Source organism: Dichomitus squalens (assembly GCF_000275845.1).
Source record: "Dichomitus squalens LYAD-421 SS1 unplaced genomic scaffold DICSQscaffold_7, whole genome shotgun sequence".
In the NCBI taxonomy this organism is placed as follows: domain Eukaryota; kingdom Fungi; phylum Basidiomycota; class Agaricomycetes; order Polyporales; family Polyporaceae; genus Dichomitus; species Dichomitus squalens.
The window spans coordinates 263,871-280,742 of NW_006766889.1; the positions used below are offsets into that span (position 1 = coordinate 263,871).

At 57.9% G+C, this 16,872-nt stretch overlaps 4 protein-coding genes and 1 non-coding gene across 5 annotated transcripts; 2 read left to right on the forward strand and 3 right to left on the reverse strand.

Moving 5' to 3' along the window:
- Positions 1–128: 128 nt before the first annotated feature.
- On the reverse strand, positions 129–1,121 carry DICSQDRAFT_168111 (uncharacterized protein; the record flags this gene model as incomplete). The annotated part of the gene is made up of 3 exons (XM_007363719.1): positions 129–815; positions 879–920; positions 981–1,121. 3 exons carry the CDS (start codon positions 1,119–1,121, stop codon positions 129–131), a joined length of 870 nt encoding a protein of 289 aa, XP_007363781.1.
- Positions 1,122–2,205: 1,084 nt separating this feature from the next.
- On the reverse strand, positions 2,206–3,304 carry DICSQDRAFT_145490 (uncharacterized protein; the record flags this gene model as incomplete). Its single annotated transcript, XM_007363720.1, has 7 exons — positions 2,206–2,247; positions 2,310–2,468; positions 2,568–2,678; positions 2,751–2,798; positions 2,861–3,007; positions 3,069–3,098; positions 3,155–3,304. The coding sequence occupies 7 exons, from the start codon at positions 3,302–3,304 to the stop codon at positions 2,206–2,208; spliced, it is 687 nt and encodes a 228-aa protein (XP_007363782.1).
- Positions 3,305–3,519: 215 nt separating this feature from the next.
- DICSQDRAFT_t59 lies at positions 3,520–3,612 on the forward strand. Its single transcript has one exon. It is a non-coding gene; the product is annotated as a tRNA-Lys (tRNA).
- Positions 3,613–3,992: 380 nt separating this feature from the next.
- On the reverse strand, positions 3,993–7,348 carry DICSQDRAFT_168113 (Aldo/keto reductase; the record flags this gene model as incomplete). The annotated part of the gene is made up of 13 exons (XM_007363721.1): positions 3,993–4,146; positions 4,203–4,377; positions 4,434–4,535; positions 4,607–4,881; positions 4,942–4,979; positions 5,040–5,137; positions 5,189–5,290; positions 5,432–5,508; positions 5,567–5,607; positions 6,427–6,707; positions 6,769–6,963; positions 7,007–7,187; positions 7,295–7,348. 13 exons carry the CDS (start codon positions 7,346–7,348, stop codon positions 3,993–3,995), a joined length of 1,773 nt encoding a protein of 590 aa, XP_007363783.1.
- Positions 7,349–10,508: 3,160 nt separating this feature from the next.
- DICSQDRAFT_102341 (uncharacterized protein) lies at positions 10,509–15,282 on the forward strand (the record flags this gene model as incomplete). Its single annotated transcript, XM_007363722.1, has 13 exons — positions 10,509–10,601; positions 10,658–10,800; positions 10,862–10,966; positions 11,037–11,159; positions 11,313–11,436; positions 11,664–12,009; positions 12,079–12,354; positions 12,415–13,272; positions 13,325–13,405; positions 13,461–13,718; positions 13,783–14,370; positions 14,433–14,676; positions 14,732–15,282. 13 exons carry the CDS (start codon positions 10,509–10,511, stop codon positions 15,060–15,062), a joined length of 3,570 nt encoding a protein of 1,189 aa, XP_007363784.1. The 3' UTR covers positions 15,063–15,282.
- Between the last annotated feature and the right edge of the window lie 1,590 nt (positions 15,283–16,872).

The following is a 16,872-nucleotide window of genomic DNA, read 5'->3' on the forward strand; positions in this document are numbered from 1 at the left end:
TCGGGGTGGAGGAGAGCTACAGCTGTTCGTGCAGGGTGTCAGAGCGGCGAAGACAGCGAGTCCTCTATCAAAGAGGGACTAGGCCTGGACGGCCGAAGTGGGAAGAAAGAGTCGGGTCGACGTGCCCCTCAGTAGGGGCTACCAGCGGACATCAGTCGTCTCCGACGCCGAGACTTGACCGGCGTATCGGGGAATGGCGTAAGAGGAAGCACGGCGATTTGCGAGAGCGAATACCGACTCTTCGCAGCCAGAGGCGATGCCGGAGTGAACGCCTCGCGATCCCGAGTCCTGTTCATACGAGGCGTCTGCGGGGGGACCGCCGGCTGGTTGACCAGAGTCCAGTAAAAGTGGGTCATAGGGTGCGCATAGACAAGGGGAGCGGGCAGAACCTCCTCCATCTGCTCCTCGAGCGGAGCGGGGATCACGTCCTCCATAGCATCCTCCAGCGGGGCCACAACGATATCCTCCATACACTCCTCCAGAGGAGCAGGCAAAATCTCCTCCATGGCCTCCTCGAGAGGAGCAGGCATGATATCCTCCATCGGGCCCTGTCCGTTCTTTAAACCAGTCTGGAGCTTCGACGACGCCGTGAACTCATCCTGTCGCCGAATCCGAAGTTGGGCCATCGCCTGAGAAATCGAGAGCGAAGGAGACTGCTGAGCGATAGTCCGGTGAGGAACCCGGTGCGGCCTGTACGATGGAGCGGCGCTGCCAGTGGACACAGCATTGCCCTTCCCATACTCTCCCCCAGCTGCCTTCACCGTCTCACGACCACACACGACCTTCTTGAACGCCTTCCGCGACTCCTCGAGATCCTGTACAACACATCACATCACCGTCTGACCCGAGTCCCAACGTGCGGGCGGAAGGGTACACACCTTGACAATACCACCCTCTGCACGGATGGCCCGCATCCGCGTCTGACATCATCCCAACAGTAAGCAAGCATGGCCACGACGTATGCTGTATGGCGGACGTACGTGGTTGATAGTCTCGGCGTTGTCCCTGGGTGGCTGACGGAACGAGGCGAAAGGGTGGAGGACACGAGGGATGGGCAGGTGAGGGACATGGATGGTGCGGGAGATGGAGAGGGACTTGAACAACTCGCGTAGACCGAACATGATGGGGGTGATGTATGTATGTGTGTTGTGGATGTGTTGAGGTTGAGGTTGAAGTGGAGAGTGAGGATGTGGATATCGGCGAGCTTGCGACGAAGGTGTGGAACGAAGATGATGGTAGTAGGTGAGGACGAGATGGCTGCGTACGAGGCGGTTTATATGCCATCCCGGAGAGGAGGAGGCTGGCAGACCGGGAGCGATCTCGGTCGCGTTGAGACTGTCAACCTCCACCGGTGGTCAGCCTACCTTCACAGCGTCGATCGATCGCACACAGCTCGGCCGCCAAGACTCGTTGGCCGTGTACCAGCACAGAACGGGTCTCGTACAATCAATGGTTGATGTTCGAGTCCAGGATTGGGGTGATAAATTGCTGCCAAGCTCCGGGTACTTTGTCCCGCTCTCCGTTTATTTGCACGTCCACGTCCACAAGGGGGAGAAGCAGAGGCTGACAGACCGGCAGCGATCTCGGTCACGTCGAGTCTGTCAACCTCCACCAATGTTCAACTCACCTTCACAATGTCGATCAATTGCGGCCACCTGTCGGCCGACGAGGCTCTTCGGCCGCGTACCAGTATAGAACGGACCGTTGGTTGATGTTCGACCCCGTCATTGTCGTGTGGTACTGATTCCACAATCCAACCAGCGTGACCCTCGCTGAACACGTCAGCCCGCATCTGCCGAACCTCGCAAGCTTAGTGTACAAGCACGCAGATGTGCCAATATGTTGAATCTAGTTGAGAGTTGTCTGTCAGCCTCGTCAAACTCTTCGGGTCTACTTACTGAAGGGGAGGGGAGGGGGGACTCTTCGTGTATACTACCCCACGGGCAAACGTGGATACCACGTTGGTCTGTGACGCGAACTGCAACGCTCAGCAACGTGCTGGCGTGTCCAGAGTCGACCAAGGGAGTCCTACACGCATTGACAGTCCAGAGCAACAGAGCAAAATCTAAAGTTCGACCGCACAAACAGTTAGTTACATGCAATGATGAGCGAGTCCCATGTGCAACATGTGCATGTGTGCAACGCGTCCCATATTATCTGCAGAGTCTAAGCGTAGCACGCTCAGTTTTCCGGGGACTGTGTACCCTACTTGGAATCCTCAGCCGCCTGCTTAGGAGCCTTCTCGGACTGCACATACATATTCAATCAGTTTGTCGTAAGAATGCGGTAAACTCTAACTGGAGACGCACTTGAGCCTGTTGACGGGCCTCCCCAATGTCAGTAGGCTGGTCACCCCCCTTCGACTGGGGATCCTTCGCCTGGCTAGAGGGCTTGTCCTCTGCGGGCTGCTCCCCGCTACTTGCTTGACGAGCTTCCTCGCGCTCGGCATCCTCGGGGATGTTGGCTTTCTGCTCTCCGCGAATCCCATCGTAGAAACGTCAGTCGCACGCGGGTCGACGCGTCAGTCACGTGCCCTCGACACAAGCATACGAGAAACGTTCACGCACGAAGGCCTTGTCGAAGGAGTCCTTGATCTCCTCAGAAGACGCGGTGTTGCCCTCGTCGTCGGTGATAGCAGGCGCACCGTGCACCTTGCCATCCTCGGACGCGGCGGAGTCCTGCAGGGGACGGCGTGAAACCGTGGGTCAGCGACGGAACGTCACGGAACCGCACGAGCTGTCCAGACTTACGGCCTCGGCCTCCTCAGTCGCCGGCGCATCCTTGGGCGAGTCGGTAGCCTGGTGGGACGTGTTAAACAAAGCGCACAGAATGGGAGCGAATGTATTTTGAGTAGACATACGATGGCCTGGTCTTCTGCCTGCTGGACGTCCGACGCACCCTTCGCGGAGGTAGGCTCGGGGTCGGCATGTTGCGCTGAATGCGGATGGGTGTGAGATTCGGCAGCATGAGATGACTTCTTCCCAGATCCGATGAGGAGGTATGCGATCTGTTACGTTTCGTTGCTGAGTGCCGCGTCCACAACCCAGTCGTTATGACGTAGTACGCACGATGGGCCCGAACACAAGTGCAGAACCGATCTAAGACACAAACCGAGGCTCAGCGAGGTGCACGCAAGTGCAGAAGTAGGACGCACCTGCCAAGCCGTGTCACTGCTCTCCTTCGCAGCGTGTCCCGCGTTTGTCGTGGCGAAGCGGCAGGCAGCGGGGGCAGTCGGACGCGCAGAGACGCGTGCGGCAGGACGAACAGATTGGAAGAGGCCGCGGCGGGCTAAGCGGGAGGCCATCATCGTCAAACAGTGAAGAAGACGACGGGATGAGAACGCGAAGTAGTTGGTGTTGAGAAGGACGAAGGGAAACCGGGCTCGGGACTCGGGTCAGCTCGACGTCTTCGGCGCTCGCTGGCCACCAGGAGCGCTTCGGACGTCCACGGCACACATCAATGACGTTATATTCATCGTGATGGTGCTCCTCATATCATGACCCAGCCCCAATCTGTTGGGCCCGCCTAGCTCAATCGGATAGAGCGTGAGACTTTTACGGCCTCCTAGGCGCGTTGATCTCAAGGCTGCGGGTTCGACCCCCGCGGTGGGCTATATATACTCCACAGCATTTTTATGCACATTCGCAGACTGTCCTCCTACGAACACCACCTGTCCAGGCTGTTTTGTTGAGAAGGAGTTACCCGTCGCCGAAGATGTCGTATGTGCCTTGATAGTGCTATCATTTTAAGCATCGTTGCTTCCCCGATCATCTCCGTCAGTGTGATGTGCCCACTGCTGTGCTGCTTAGGGACATGACACCGGAGCCTTCTGTGAGACGTTCGGGTTCAAATTTGTTTCGAACGTGAGGCCTGAGCCATGCACTGACTGGGCTATGGTCATGAAAAATAGTCTTTGTGAATATCACCCAAGGTCGCATGTCCAACGCCACAAAAGCTGGCTAATGTATCAGCCCACCAGCCGGAAATCCGAATTATCCCCAGAGGTGGAATGTCTTCTCCACCAAGTCAACGTAACGGCCTCCTTCGACAGGCGTCTTGGCAAGGATTTCGTCGATCTCGGCAAGCTCGGCGTCGGTAAGCTCGATGTCGTCCGCCGCGATGTTCTCCAGATTACGCTTCTTGTTGCTAAAGAGCCGATTCACTAAGTTCTACGTCGGGACACTGAGAATCACGGGACTCACGAAGACCCCGGGATAGGGATGACGTGCGGCCCGTGCGAGATGACCCAAGCAAGGGCAAGCTGGCCGGGCGTGACGCCCTTCCTCTCTGCAATCGACTTGGCAGAATCGACGAGAGCGTAATTATGCTTGGAGTTCTCCTCCTCGAACCGCGTCAGGTGCCGACGCACGTCGCCGGCTATATGCAGTGCTAGTGAGATCCGCGAAGAAACCTATGATTCAACGGTCGCATACGGTGCAGATCTTGCGGGCTCTTGATAGTACCGGCCAAGAAGCCTCGACCGAGAGGCGAGTAAGCGACGACCGAGACACCGAGTTCCTTCGCCACCTCAACGGCTGCAATCCAGGAGGTCACTTGACGCACGAGATGCACGAGATGCACGAGATACGCTCGCTCAAATACGTACCCTTCTTAGTCTCGTCCTCGTACGAAAATAAGCTGACTTCGATCTCGACAGACGTAATCGGATAGACGGCGTGAGCCGTCCTGAGGGTCGTCGCGTTGCACTCGGAAAGCCCGATGTGCTGGAAGTGGCCCTCGTTCTTCAGCTCAACGAGAGTCTTGATATCGTCCTGGATTGGAACCTTCGGCGGCACGCGGGCAGGCTTGAACAGATCCATCTTATTGACGCCGCTCAGCTTCTCGTTGATGAAGGTCACGCTGCGCCTGAGGTTCTCGGGACTGGTCGAGGTCGTAAGTAGGAGTGCAGTGTACCCACGGCGTCTGCAAGGCGATACTCACGAGCCGTCCGGGACCAGAGTTCCAGCAACAACAGCTCCCTGCGAGGGAGGCAGGTCAGTGCTTCTCTAGAGAGGGAGCGGCAGCGGAGACGGACTGACCATCAGGAAGGTCTTATCAACATAGTCGGGATACTGGCTGTAGAACCGAGAGAGCAGCTCGAGGTTCGCAGGCGACGCGTTGTGACCGTAAAATTCGCCTGATACGACGTGAGCATGTCGATTGTACCAGACCGCTTAAGTATACTTACCGCTGTTCAACACCATCTTCACCCCAGGGGGCATGGCATCGAAGCCGGCTTGATGGCCTCGAAGTCTCCTCGTCGGGAAGGGGATAGTTCGGGTCCCTCCATCTGGGACAAATCGTCAGCGATTGCGGTATGAAGGGGCCGCACGCACGTCATCATCAAGAGCCCGTGCTATGCGGTTACTAGACGTCAGGCGCATTGCGTGTACAACCGTTACTTCATAGCGAACACTCACAGCGACCTTACCCACGGTGACATTGGCAGCGGTCTCGCCGAGCTTGGCAGTATTGATGATTGGATTATAGATTGTTGCGTGAAGACGGCTGAGAGTATCGGAATGTTAGCGAGGTTAGAGCCGCTGACAGGCCAGATGCTATATACGCAATCACTGGGCCGCTAGAGTCGGAGACACCAGCAACATACTACCATCCTCAACATAGCACGTGAACACTAGCTCTCATGCTCACTAATCAACAAAGACAGAGGTTCCTGCAGAGTCCCGCTCCACTAGCCATGGGAAAAATGACGAGGATGTTTTGATGCCGCAAGGACGCGTCTGCACTGCGTCGTCAGGTGGCTGTTTGGCACAGATCGTCGCTGTCTCGTAAGATTATGCTATATGCTGACTGGTTTAGTGATGACTTCGGGAGTGAGAGTGGGTAACCTTGTGATCAATCGCTGTAGTATTGTCAGTACTAGTACTTACTAGACTCCGTGAGCAGCACCTGAACATTCCGAAGCGACCGGGGCCGGGTGTGTCGGGTAGCCATCCTAGCCAGGTGGGGTGACCGGGTAGAATTTCTGGTCAGGACCTAGGCTCCTTTCTACCACACGCTTCGAGTTGAGGTGCGATTCACTGGAGTGGCCTGCATTCCGAAACCGGTAGTACGCAACGACGCCAGATCACGTGTTTCACACTCTCAATCAAGTAGATAGCAGCGTCCCGAAGATCGGACGCTTGATCTGATTCCACCTGGTAGGACTCTGCTACGGGGTGATTCGCAAGTTAACCTTCATGCGGCGGCCGCAAACTATGTCGAAGAGAACAACCAGTGCACTCAGAGTATTTGAATGGTTTTGTGAAGAATTCTGGGTGGTTGTAGCGAACCCAAGCGCATACAACAGGGTATCCCCCACACGCCTCCAGGGCGTGGGCTTTTCGTTCACCCAGTTCAAACCCCTCCTTACTGCCTCTCCGAAACGACAAGATTGAGCCCATCCCTATCAACAACGGTGCGCACCTGCTCCATCGTGTCTACGATGAAGTGCGCACCGCAGTTCTCGATTTTCGACCTCTCGTGGCTCGTGAACACGGAGATGACCGTCTCATCAGAGGCGACACCGGCACGGATACCGGACGGCGAGCCCTCGAGGACGATGCAACGCTCCGCATCGAACCTGAGCTCCTTCGCGGCGAGGAGGAACGGGTCGGGTGCAGGCTTCCCGGCCTTAAGACGCTTGTCGTCAGTGTTGATGATCTCCTTGGGAGGTGTGATACCGACGCGCGTCATATAGCCGTAAGCTGCAACGAAGAGCTGTGTGTCAACAGCTGTATGCGGAAGGAGCATCGTGTTGGGGCTCACCAAAAGTCTTTGCACCCGAGGTGGCAACGGCGTAACGATCCTCAGGGATCGAGTCCATGAGCTTCTTTACGCCAGGGAGGATGCGCACCGAGCGGTCGACGGCCGCGGCCTCGACCTGCCACGCCTCGAACAGGTGCTTCTGCTCGAGCTCCATCCTCCGATCAATCATGGACTCGTCGTCCTCGTACGTCGCGCCTTATGTCGTGATGAGCGCAAGGCGGTTGGTGACGCAACGGACGAAGGACGGGCGGTGAGTGTAATCTGTCGTGGAGGGCAAGGACAAACGCGGACGCCTGAACCTCGACGTCCATCTCGTGCACCTTGATATGCGGCTTGAACTGGGCGAGGTTGTCCATGGCGCGCTTGCCGTGGGTGGCAGGGATGACATACGCCGGGTCCTGCCCAAGGTCCTCGGCGACCTTGCCTTATGCCGCCTCGACAGCGGCGATGGATTCTGTCAACCTACCGTCCTGATGCACAAGACAGTAAGTACAGACCTTTGAGGAGCATAAAGGTATGAACCTACCATATCGAAGAGAATGGCGTCGGCGACGAAGGTGGTCTCCATGTTGTAAGACATCTTTGATATGTTTGTAGTCGATAGTGAATGGTAGTATGCTTGGAGGTATGATGGGATGCGAATATTTGGTAAAACCTTCGCCACGAAAACGGGTCCCTTGATACCTGTAGGAGGAGGGGAGGGTGGATGTTGGACTTGGAATAATTTGGCGAGAAGTCGACTCAACACTAGTATGCGTCCTGAATCCAACGTGAGGTCTCGGTGGTATGAGCATCACGTTGTGAGCCGCAATCTGATTGTCGGGAGTCAGCCGTCCGCAGCGGATAGAAGGTGGGCGGGCAAGCCGCTCTGCCTGCGAATATCCTCTGAGTTCAGCAGCATACTTGATCGGCATTCGCAGAAGAGACCAGCACTAGGCAGCAGAATCAAGCCCAGTCGCCAATTAGCCCGATGTCGGACAAACAAAGTATTTCTCGATAGCAAGCAAAGGTACCAAGAGGCATCAGCCGTAGTGTTCGTGTCGACGTAGTCCAGCATGGTTCAAGACAAGACTGGCCTGCGGCGAGGGCAGAGCGCACTTCATTTGCGTGCAAGGCGAGGAACGATCCGGGAATTTGCAGCTGTTTTCAGAACGAATGACCCTTGCACGACTTTTTACACACAGCTGGACTTCGAAATGGGCGGCCCGAGCCAAGGTTCAGCGGGACATCCGAAGTCCGAGTCCAGGCTAAGCTCGGCATGGCCTCATCCAGACATCGAAGGGGTGCGGCTAATGTGCTGAGTTACCTCGGTACTTAGATCCCATGGTCCGACAGTGTGCATAAAAAGCCGCGCAGGGGCCTATCGTTTCGAAAACAGCTGTAAGCACCTTCGTCGTCGCACGATAAGTCGTCATAGTGATAAGTGACGCCGACAGACCTAGAGAGCGAGGACCAAATTGACGGCATGGACGTCGACGAGCCACTCGAGTGGGAGAACAAAGATCTCCAGTCCCAGCGGTGCAGAGAGACATTAGCCGTGTATCAGTGACAGCTACAGAGGGAGTCGAATTGGATCTGGCGCTAGTGACACAGCGTCTCATAATTCAAGCTACCCTCGCTCTACATAAAAATCGCTCCTCAACGAAGCGTGCAGTAGAAGGAGACTGGTCTCGGTGGGCTCTACCCTATAGCCAAACCTGCGTCGGTAACATAGCATGTACGACATTGGTTTTGCAGGACCACTTCGCTCGTTTGATGGCGAGATTTGTCAGCATCAGATACTCCTTTGGGAGTACTGTTACTTCAATAGAGATCGTCCTTTGCGGGAGTCGGCAGCTAGCGTCGTTCTGCCTCGTCTCTTACTACCTAGATCCGCCAGCACCTAGCATATGGACGGAGCGCAAAAATCTCCCCACCAGCGCCTCCAGCGGGGGCCCGCAGTGCGAGCGTCCAAAGACCAGCGCAAGCTGCTGCTGCTCGCATACGCAGCAGACCACACACTGGCGAAGGCTCGCCTGAATGCTCTCAGCGAGCAGACTAGTCTGTGAGTGCTGCACGCTCCTGTGGACATGCAAACCTTGGTCCGTCCCTGTGATCGATTCAATCCGTTGTTGCTCTCGTCCGCATAACCGGCGACTCTGAATAATCACTGTCTTGTCTTTTACAGGTCGCCTGAATGGATCTCTCGCTGGTTCGCGCGGCAGCGTAAGTCTGACAGGAAGCGGGCGGAGCAGGGATGCGTCGACCTCACTGTGAAGCGTGAGCAACTCGAAGAGGGCGTCGTTCCCATTCCTATGGACCCCGGGCCTGAGGCTACTGGTAGTGCCGCCGCCGTTCCTCCTGGTCCCCAAAAGCCTTGCAAGAGAAAGAAGAAGTTGGTCAAGAAGGAAGCAGATCCAGAGGCTCTCCCTCTCCCGGACCCTCCGTCTTCTCCTAGCTTGCGATGGTCTAGTCCTATGCTGCCCTCGTCGTCCCCGCCTCGGACTCCTCCACCGCATATAGCTGGTCCCTCTGAGCCCCGGGTCTATGGCGACGTGTTTTCATCCCCGTCACATCCTCCGGTTGACGCATATAGCGCTGCTCACGACCCTCTGCTGGGTACTTCGGACGGGGGCCGTTCTGAGACCGCTAAAGGGAAAGACTTATCTGCCAGTAACCTGCACATGTTAGCTGGCTTCACTTCCCGCGCTCTCACTGGTGGCTCGTCTGTCTCGCATACTTCGCGCATCGCTGTCCTCGATCGCTCTGTTGGCCACGGTGGCCCGGGGAGCCTTTCCGACTCAGCGTCTGGCTCTAGCGGCGTTCGTACGCGTGACATGCACGGTGTCTGTCCTACTGCTTGCGGAGACGATCACGCAGTCGACGGGGACTCGTCTGATCGGTTGCTTGCAGTAAGCCCAACGCTACTGCGCGTGTCTTGTTGGCTCTGGCTGATGGGCTCTAGGATCGCGGCCGTTCCACCACACTGGCGGCCCACCTCGTAGCAGAGGACGGGCTGGAGGAGATGATGGAGGAGCTGCTGGCCGTCTTGGAGGCGGAGACGGACGTTGTCAGGATCGCGGTGCTGCTGTCACAGCTGCACCGCCTTGGACTGAGGTGGTAGTGGTGCATCCGTATCGTGTCGACTGGGAAGGGTAGCGCAGCACTTGACAGCAATTTATGGAGCGGACAGAGTGCTTTCGCAGCAGAAGAAATGCCACACTTCAAGTTTGTCGTTCGGGTCCCTGAAGTCGCGTCGGTGGCGGGGCGAACGCGGTACCGATCCTGCCAGTGTGGCGTTGAGAATGGAGGCAATATGTAACAGCATCTGCCAGCACCCGTCTGCCAGACCTTGTGTGCCTTCGGAGGAAAAAGCATCGTCTCTCGTCGCTGTGTTCGTAGACATGGACACATTGAAAGAACACACGGGACGCGCGGTGGATGCAATGTCGATGTTGGACTTGAGCGTGAGAGCGGACGGCTGTGGGCGACAAACGCGGTGGCGTGAGCGGCTGAGAGACGCGTCGCGGTCGCGGTTGTGGCGTGCCTCGTGTTAGCCGGCCTTCTCGCTTCTCACGCGGCTGAGGATGTTCGACTCTAAGCGACGACGGACGCTGATGGGTTCAAGGTTCGACTCGACGACGGCCAGTCCTTGTCCTCCGTCCTCCACGTCCCCTCCTGGTCGACGTCCCCGTCCGACGCCTGTCTTTTCTTCTCTCTTCCCTTTGTACAACTAGTCCCTGCTTTCCCTTCTCGCCCCCATGATTCCTCCACCCCAGCCTCCCCAGGAGGCGACCGACATTTTCTCCATCTCAGACCAGGTCTTGGCCGACAGGCTCCAATTCATCGAAGAAGTCCGTGCGCCCCTGACTTCTGTGAAACGCGGCCGTACTCACGGTTACATGTATAGATTGGCTTCGGAAACTGGGGTAGTGTCTGGCTATGCCGGCCCAAGGGCGAGTCATCGTCCAGCCAGCTGCAGGACAACAAGATCGCCGTGAAGCTCGTACATAGGTCCAAGACGTCCACCACTGCTGCACGCGTGCGATCGCTGTATGCTTTCTCCCTGCTTCCTACTCATAGAACGATGCACGAATGACACATTTGCGTGCAGATGGAACGAAATGAAGACGGTTCGGGCACTGAAACAAGAGCCCCACCCTTCCATCATCCCATTTTACTCGTTCATCATCACGCCCTCTTACGCCCTTATCACCATGTAATTTTCCTTAGCATCGCCATCCTCTATATCATGTACACCAGCTGACCTGATGTGTCTCCGTCTGCAGGGCGTATCATCCGCGGCTCATCACCGTCGAGGTCTCCGAGCAGCACGCCAAGGAATGGTTCCGCTCGCTCCTGTCCGGGGTCGAGTTCCTCCACAAGCGCGGCGTCGTGCACAACGACATCAAGTACGTCCCGTGTCCCCTTTGCGCCCCTTTCGTCGCGCCGCTTGTTCTCGCCAGAGCGCATGGCAGCATATGTCATATCGGCGCTTCCATCAGCCCCCGCAATATTAACGGCTGATGGGACCCGAAGCTAACCGAGCCGCCCTTGCCCTGCAGGCCCGCAAACATCCTTCTCTCGAGCGAGAACGTGCCCGTGCTCGTCGACTTCGGCTTCGCTGAACGCTACGACGTCAGTGCGCCCGAAGCGTTCCACAGCAACCTGTCGTATGGCACGCCCGAGGTATGGCTCCTTCCCCTCTCTCTGTGCAGCTGTCTTGCTCATGTGACTCGCTATCCCTCACTATATGCACGTCCCGTCCACCGACTATATGCGCACTCTGGCAACGCATGACCTTACAACATCTTCCCTTAACCGGCCCCTCTCCACTGCTGCTACTATCCGCTATCACCATCGCTTACTACTGCTACCACCACACCCCAACAACAACGTACACTACACACACACAGTACCTCTCCCCCGAGCGTGCCCGCGGCCTCCCGCACGACACGCGCAAATCCGACGTCTGGTCCCTCGGCGTGACCTTCTTCGAGATCCTCGTCGGCCGCACGCCCTTCGAGCACCCCAACGGCGAGCAATTCGCCACCAAAGGCGACCTCGAGAAGTACTGGGCGCGCACGCTCCGCGGCAAGTGGGTCGGCGCGTGGAAGATGAGCAAGGGCGTCGAGCGCCTCCTGCGGCGCATGATCGCCCCGAACGCGGACCTGCGCTGCACCGCGAGCGAGGCGATGGACGACGCGTACTGGACGGCGGCGAAGGCGGACGAGCAGGGGCACCCTGCGAGGCACGCGCACAGTACGTCCTGCCGCGTGCGAGGGGATAGGGGGTGCGGGGCCGCGATCGCTGACGCTTTCGGTTTCGCAGAGAAATCGGCGAGCGTGTCGCACTCGCGCACGTCGTCGCTCGCGCTCGATATCATGTCGCCCTGGGCCTCCCGGGCGAGCAGGGAGCGCGGCCACAAGGACGCTAACAAAGAGAAGGACAAGGACAAGGACAAGAGCAAGAACAAGCCCGCCTCTGCCGCCACGGTTGGGAAGGAGAATGCCATGGGCGTGAGCGCGAGGAAGGACAAGGACGCGCAGGCGCGCTCCGGCCACGCGCGTTCCCAGTCGCAGCCCAGGCTCCAGCTCGCCCCCGAAGGTCCGTCCTTCTTCCATCGCTCACTGCGCCTTGCTTTTGCTGATATGGGGTTGCTCGCAGCACGCGGCGTGAACCAGACGAAGCGGCCCGCCGTCTTCTCCGCGCTCTCCCCGATCAAGCACTCTCCCCCCGCCCAGACGCACACGGTCCCATTCGCGGCCGCGACGACGAGCGCGCTCGCCAAGGAGAATTCGCTCGCTCAGGAAAATTCCTTCGCTAGCATGACCGCTAGCGCGGATGCCGGGAACGGGAAGACCGCCGCCTCGCGCTCCACGCGCAAGCCTCTCGGTCCGCGCTCTCCTGCCGGCACGCCGCCGAGCTCGCTCCGAGGCTATGCGAGCAAGGAAAATGCGCACGCCAGGACGGCGCAGGCGGAGAACGACTACGTCAAGGAGAACAGGAAGGAGAAGCGACGCAGCCAGATCCTCAGGGACGTCACGCAGAGCGAGAACGTCTCCGTCCACAGCTCCACGCGCGGGGATAGAGATAAACCCAAGGAGAAGGCAGAGAGGGTCCCCGCGAACACGTCGGCGGACACGAGCAAGGACTCTGTCCGGAGCCGGATGAAGGAGTGGGAGCGCGAGCGCGAACGGCTGCGGGAGATGGAGCGGCGCAAGGAGTGCATGCGCGAGGTCGAGGAGGAGCGCGAGTGCGAGAAGGAGGTCGGCAGGGAGAGGGCGCGCGAGGAGGAGCGCGAGCGTGTGAGGCTCGAGGCGGAGGAGCGAGAACGGCTGGAGGAGGAACAAAGGTGGAGGGAGCAGCTCCGCCTCGAGCGCGAGCGCGAGAGGAGGAGGGAGAGGGAGGCGCAGAGGCAGGGGAGCGAGGAGGGCCCGTACGTCCTGCCTAAGATCAGCGTCGGGCCGTCGTTGACCCCGCCGGGGACTGCGCTCGCAACCCCTCTGAGTCCGCTGTTCGAGGGTGAGTTCGTGTGTAGGCGTTCGCTCTTAAGGGGTGCTGACTGGTTGCCTAGAACCTACTCCAGTTGACGAGCCTCCCCAAGCCAACGAGTCGAGCATCAGCGTTTTGAAGCAGAGTCTCAGGATGTCTATCGGTATGTCGCATTTTGACAGTAACCAACAGGTTCTAAATTGACGGTGGCGTACCAGGCAACGCTGTGCGCTTGTATAAGTCCTCAACACAGCTGCTGGGACGCTCCACTCCCGCTCTCACCCTTGGCTCTGACCATGGCGACGAAGACTCTCAAAGTCTGAGCGAGCAGCCTTCATGGGACGACGACGAAGGTACGCCCTTCGTCGCATGCATTGCCGTAAGATGGAATCTGACGTCGCCAACAGCGGCAAACGAGCAGCAACAAGCCGAGAACAGGATGGATCGGATGACGATCTGGATCCAGAGCGTCGAGAGTGCGTTCGTTCTTCTATTGATAACCGAGTCAACGCTCACGGTGATATTATATAACAATTACAGAGGTCGTAGATGAAGCTCGTCAGAACTTCGCGGCTTCGACCAGCTCTGGCCCCGCCCCCGCTCTCCCCATCGCCCCCATGTCCCGCGGGTCGTCGTACAGCCGTTCACGTGGCAACCGCATTCCGCGCAAGATCCTCGCTGCGAACCAAATCTTCGTCAATGACTATGAGCCTGAAGCATCCAGCAACCGACACTCCGCTGCGTTCTCGATGGACCGCAGCGCGGCATCCATGTCGCCCCTCCCCAGCCCTTCGTACCTCAATGCGGCGCGCTTCCAGGATCAGACCCTCCCTACAATCCCGTCTGAGGCGCCGAGCGGAGCTGTCGAGCCTCTGTCACAGTCGTTGTCTTACGCCGATTTGCCGAGACGCGCCGATTCCATGGGCCCTACCATCGTTCTTTCGTCGCCACAGACTCCTAGGAAGCGTCGCGCGACCGTGGTCACTCGCTCGCCGGAGAACGGCAGGAAGGCGCTCAGCTTGGAGATCGACGTGTCACCATCGAAGCGGAGGGAGAAGTCGAGGAGCCATGGCGATCTCCTGCGACCTATTACCCCGGTTACAAAGCTCGAGTTTGAGCTTGAGCGCCGTAAGTATATAATTGTGTCTATTGCTCTTGAGAGGTTTTCTCACTCAGGATGGATGAAATAGTTGCACAGCCCACGCCTACTCCAAGGTTGTCCACCGTTGTGGACAAGAACCTCTTCATCTCCTCTCCCATCCAGAAGGTAGCAGATGAGGCTGCTCCTCGATCGACTCCCCAGAGCCAGAGGTCGAAGGATGCGCTCACAGAGTCGCCCCTGCACGTCGATACGTACCCAACCAAGACGGCCCCGAAGGAGTCCATCGCAATCGACACTCCTGCGAAGCGCCACCTGGAGGGCGTGTATGATAGGTACGTTCCTCAGCATGTCGCCCATCAGATCAAGACGGCTTACATTCCTTGGCAGGTTCCTCATGTCTACGACTGGCGTCAGACGCAATGGCAAGGGCTATCAGTCCGAAAACGTCATGCGCCCCATCGAGAACATTCGGCCGCACTCCTCAATGGCCAAGCGCAGCCAGAAGTTCTTCCCTACCGGACGCCGCCAGATGCCACCCCCGGTCTCGAGCGACGACCTTCGTCGTTCGTCGTCCGTGGACGAATTCGGCGCATTCCTCAGCACTCCTGCTCCCAATCAAGAGCAAAATAACAACACCATCGCCATTGTTCGCAAGGCCTTCAAGGCGATCGTCACCGGCAAGCCTCACGCCCGCACGACCAAGCCCGCCTGGCATTGACATTGCGTTTTGTTTTATCTGCAAGTTTCGGTTCTGGTTTCGGTTTCCTCTATCCGCGTCTCGTTCTGGACCTCTTGGTTCGTTCGTCATCTTTCGTGCATACGTCTCAAGCTTTCGTTCTATTTGTGCATATCTATCCGCTCCGCTTCATTTGTATACCTTCGCGCATCTCCGCCCTTCCACAAACCTGTGTCTAGTGACATTCCTAGCCCACTGTTCCGACCACCACCTATCTCCAACTTACACTACTTACGTACTCGTCTTCTCTTCATCACCTCCGCATCGTCGTCGTCGCTATCTATGTTTCGTCAGTGCTGCTCTCGCGTTATTCCAGTATCTATCGAACACTCCGCCTTCGCACGACCCGTTACGGACTCTCACGACCGCCATTTGCTTATCGTCTTACGCTTTGATCATGCTCATGTAGTTAACGCCCCAATCCTAACTGTTGCTATGGTCTGCGACCGATCATGCTCGATAGCTACTAAGCTCGACGAGTGTATATGTACACGGGAGAATGAGGGAAAACAGTGCATGCAAGATGATAACAATACAATGGAGCGTACGAGGATAGTGTATGAGATGAATGATTACAGAAGTCCATCATGATGGCGGTGGGACACGGTTACGGCGGAGTGTGACGGGGGGATTGACCGCACCCTCTCCCTGCTTTTGGCGCTTAGCAGCGGTATCGTCAGCAGCGGCGTCGCCATCGCGAGTACGCTTCACGGCGTTCGGGACGGCAGCATCGCCCGCGGCGGCCGCTGCCGCAGCGACAGCAGCACCTCGACCCACGCCGGGTGCTGCTCCACGGATGGCGAGTCCACCCCTTCCAGGAGCGGGAGCCCCGCCGCGACCACGAACTGGGGCTCGAGGAGCCGGGGTAGGCTTCGCAGGGAGATTGACAGGGAGGCCTGCCTTGCCCGTGGGGGCGGCAGCAGGTGCGGCGGGGGAGGCAGAAGTAGCAGAAATACCAGCAGCAGGAGTAACGAACGCAGAGGGCGTTGGCTTTGAGGGAGTTGCTTCTGCTGCTGGAGCTGGAGCAGGTGCTGGGGCACCGGAGTTTGGATCGAGTTGCTGGAGGCGAGCCTCCAGTTCCTTGACCTTCCCCTGAGCCCGGACAAGTTGTTGGTCCTTGAGCTTCGCACGTGCGGCAGCCTCTTTTCGTCCACGCTCTACTGCATCGTCAAGAGCTTTCGCATGCTCCTCTGCAAGGGTCTCCTTGTACGCCGCCACAGCAGCATCAATAGCGGCTTGGGTGTCCGGTAATGGAGCGGCCGCCGAAGCGTTGGCGGCCTCCAGTGCAGCCTTGAGTTCTTCCTGATGCTTCTTGACGAGACGTTCCTCCAACGCACGTAACTCCTCCGCATGCTTGGCTATGGCCGCCTCTGAGGCTCCTGCAGAAGAACCCGCTTGTTGTGAGACTTGTTGCAACTCGTCGCGCAGCTTCTGCATTTCCTCGGCGGCTCGCTTGCTCTCAGCCATACGAGCCCTCGATATCTCCTCGATGCGGCTCTTGAATTTTTCCTATGGTTGTTCAGACATTGATCGAATGAATAGATTTAAGATACGTACACTGGCAGCGCGGGCGCCCTTGACATCATCATTGGCTTTGGCAATCTGCTCGGTCAGGGCCTATAAAGCGGATGAGGACCGAGATTCCAATATACGTCACACCAGCTTCACTTACATCGGCCTGAGCCTTGGCTTCATCGCGAGCCTTGAGAAGCTCGGCACGCTCGGATTGCCACCGGCTCTGAGCCTCAGCCACATCAGCGGGCACTTCAGTAGCGGGAGCAGAGGCCCAGTT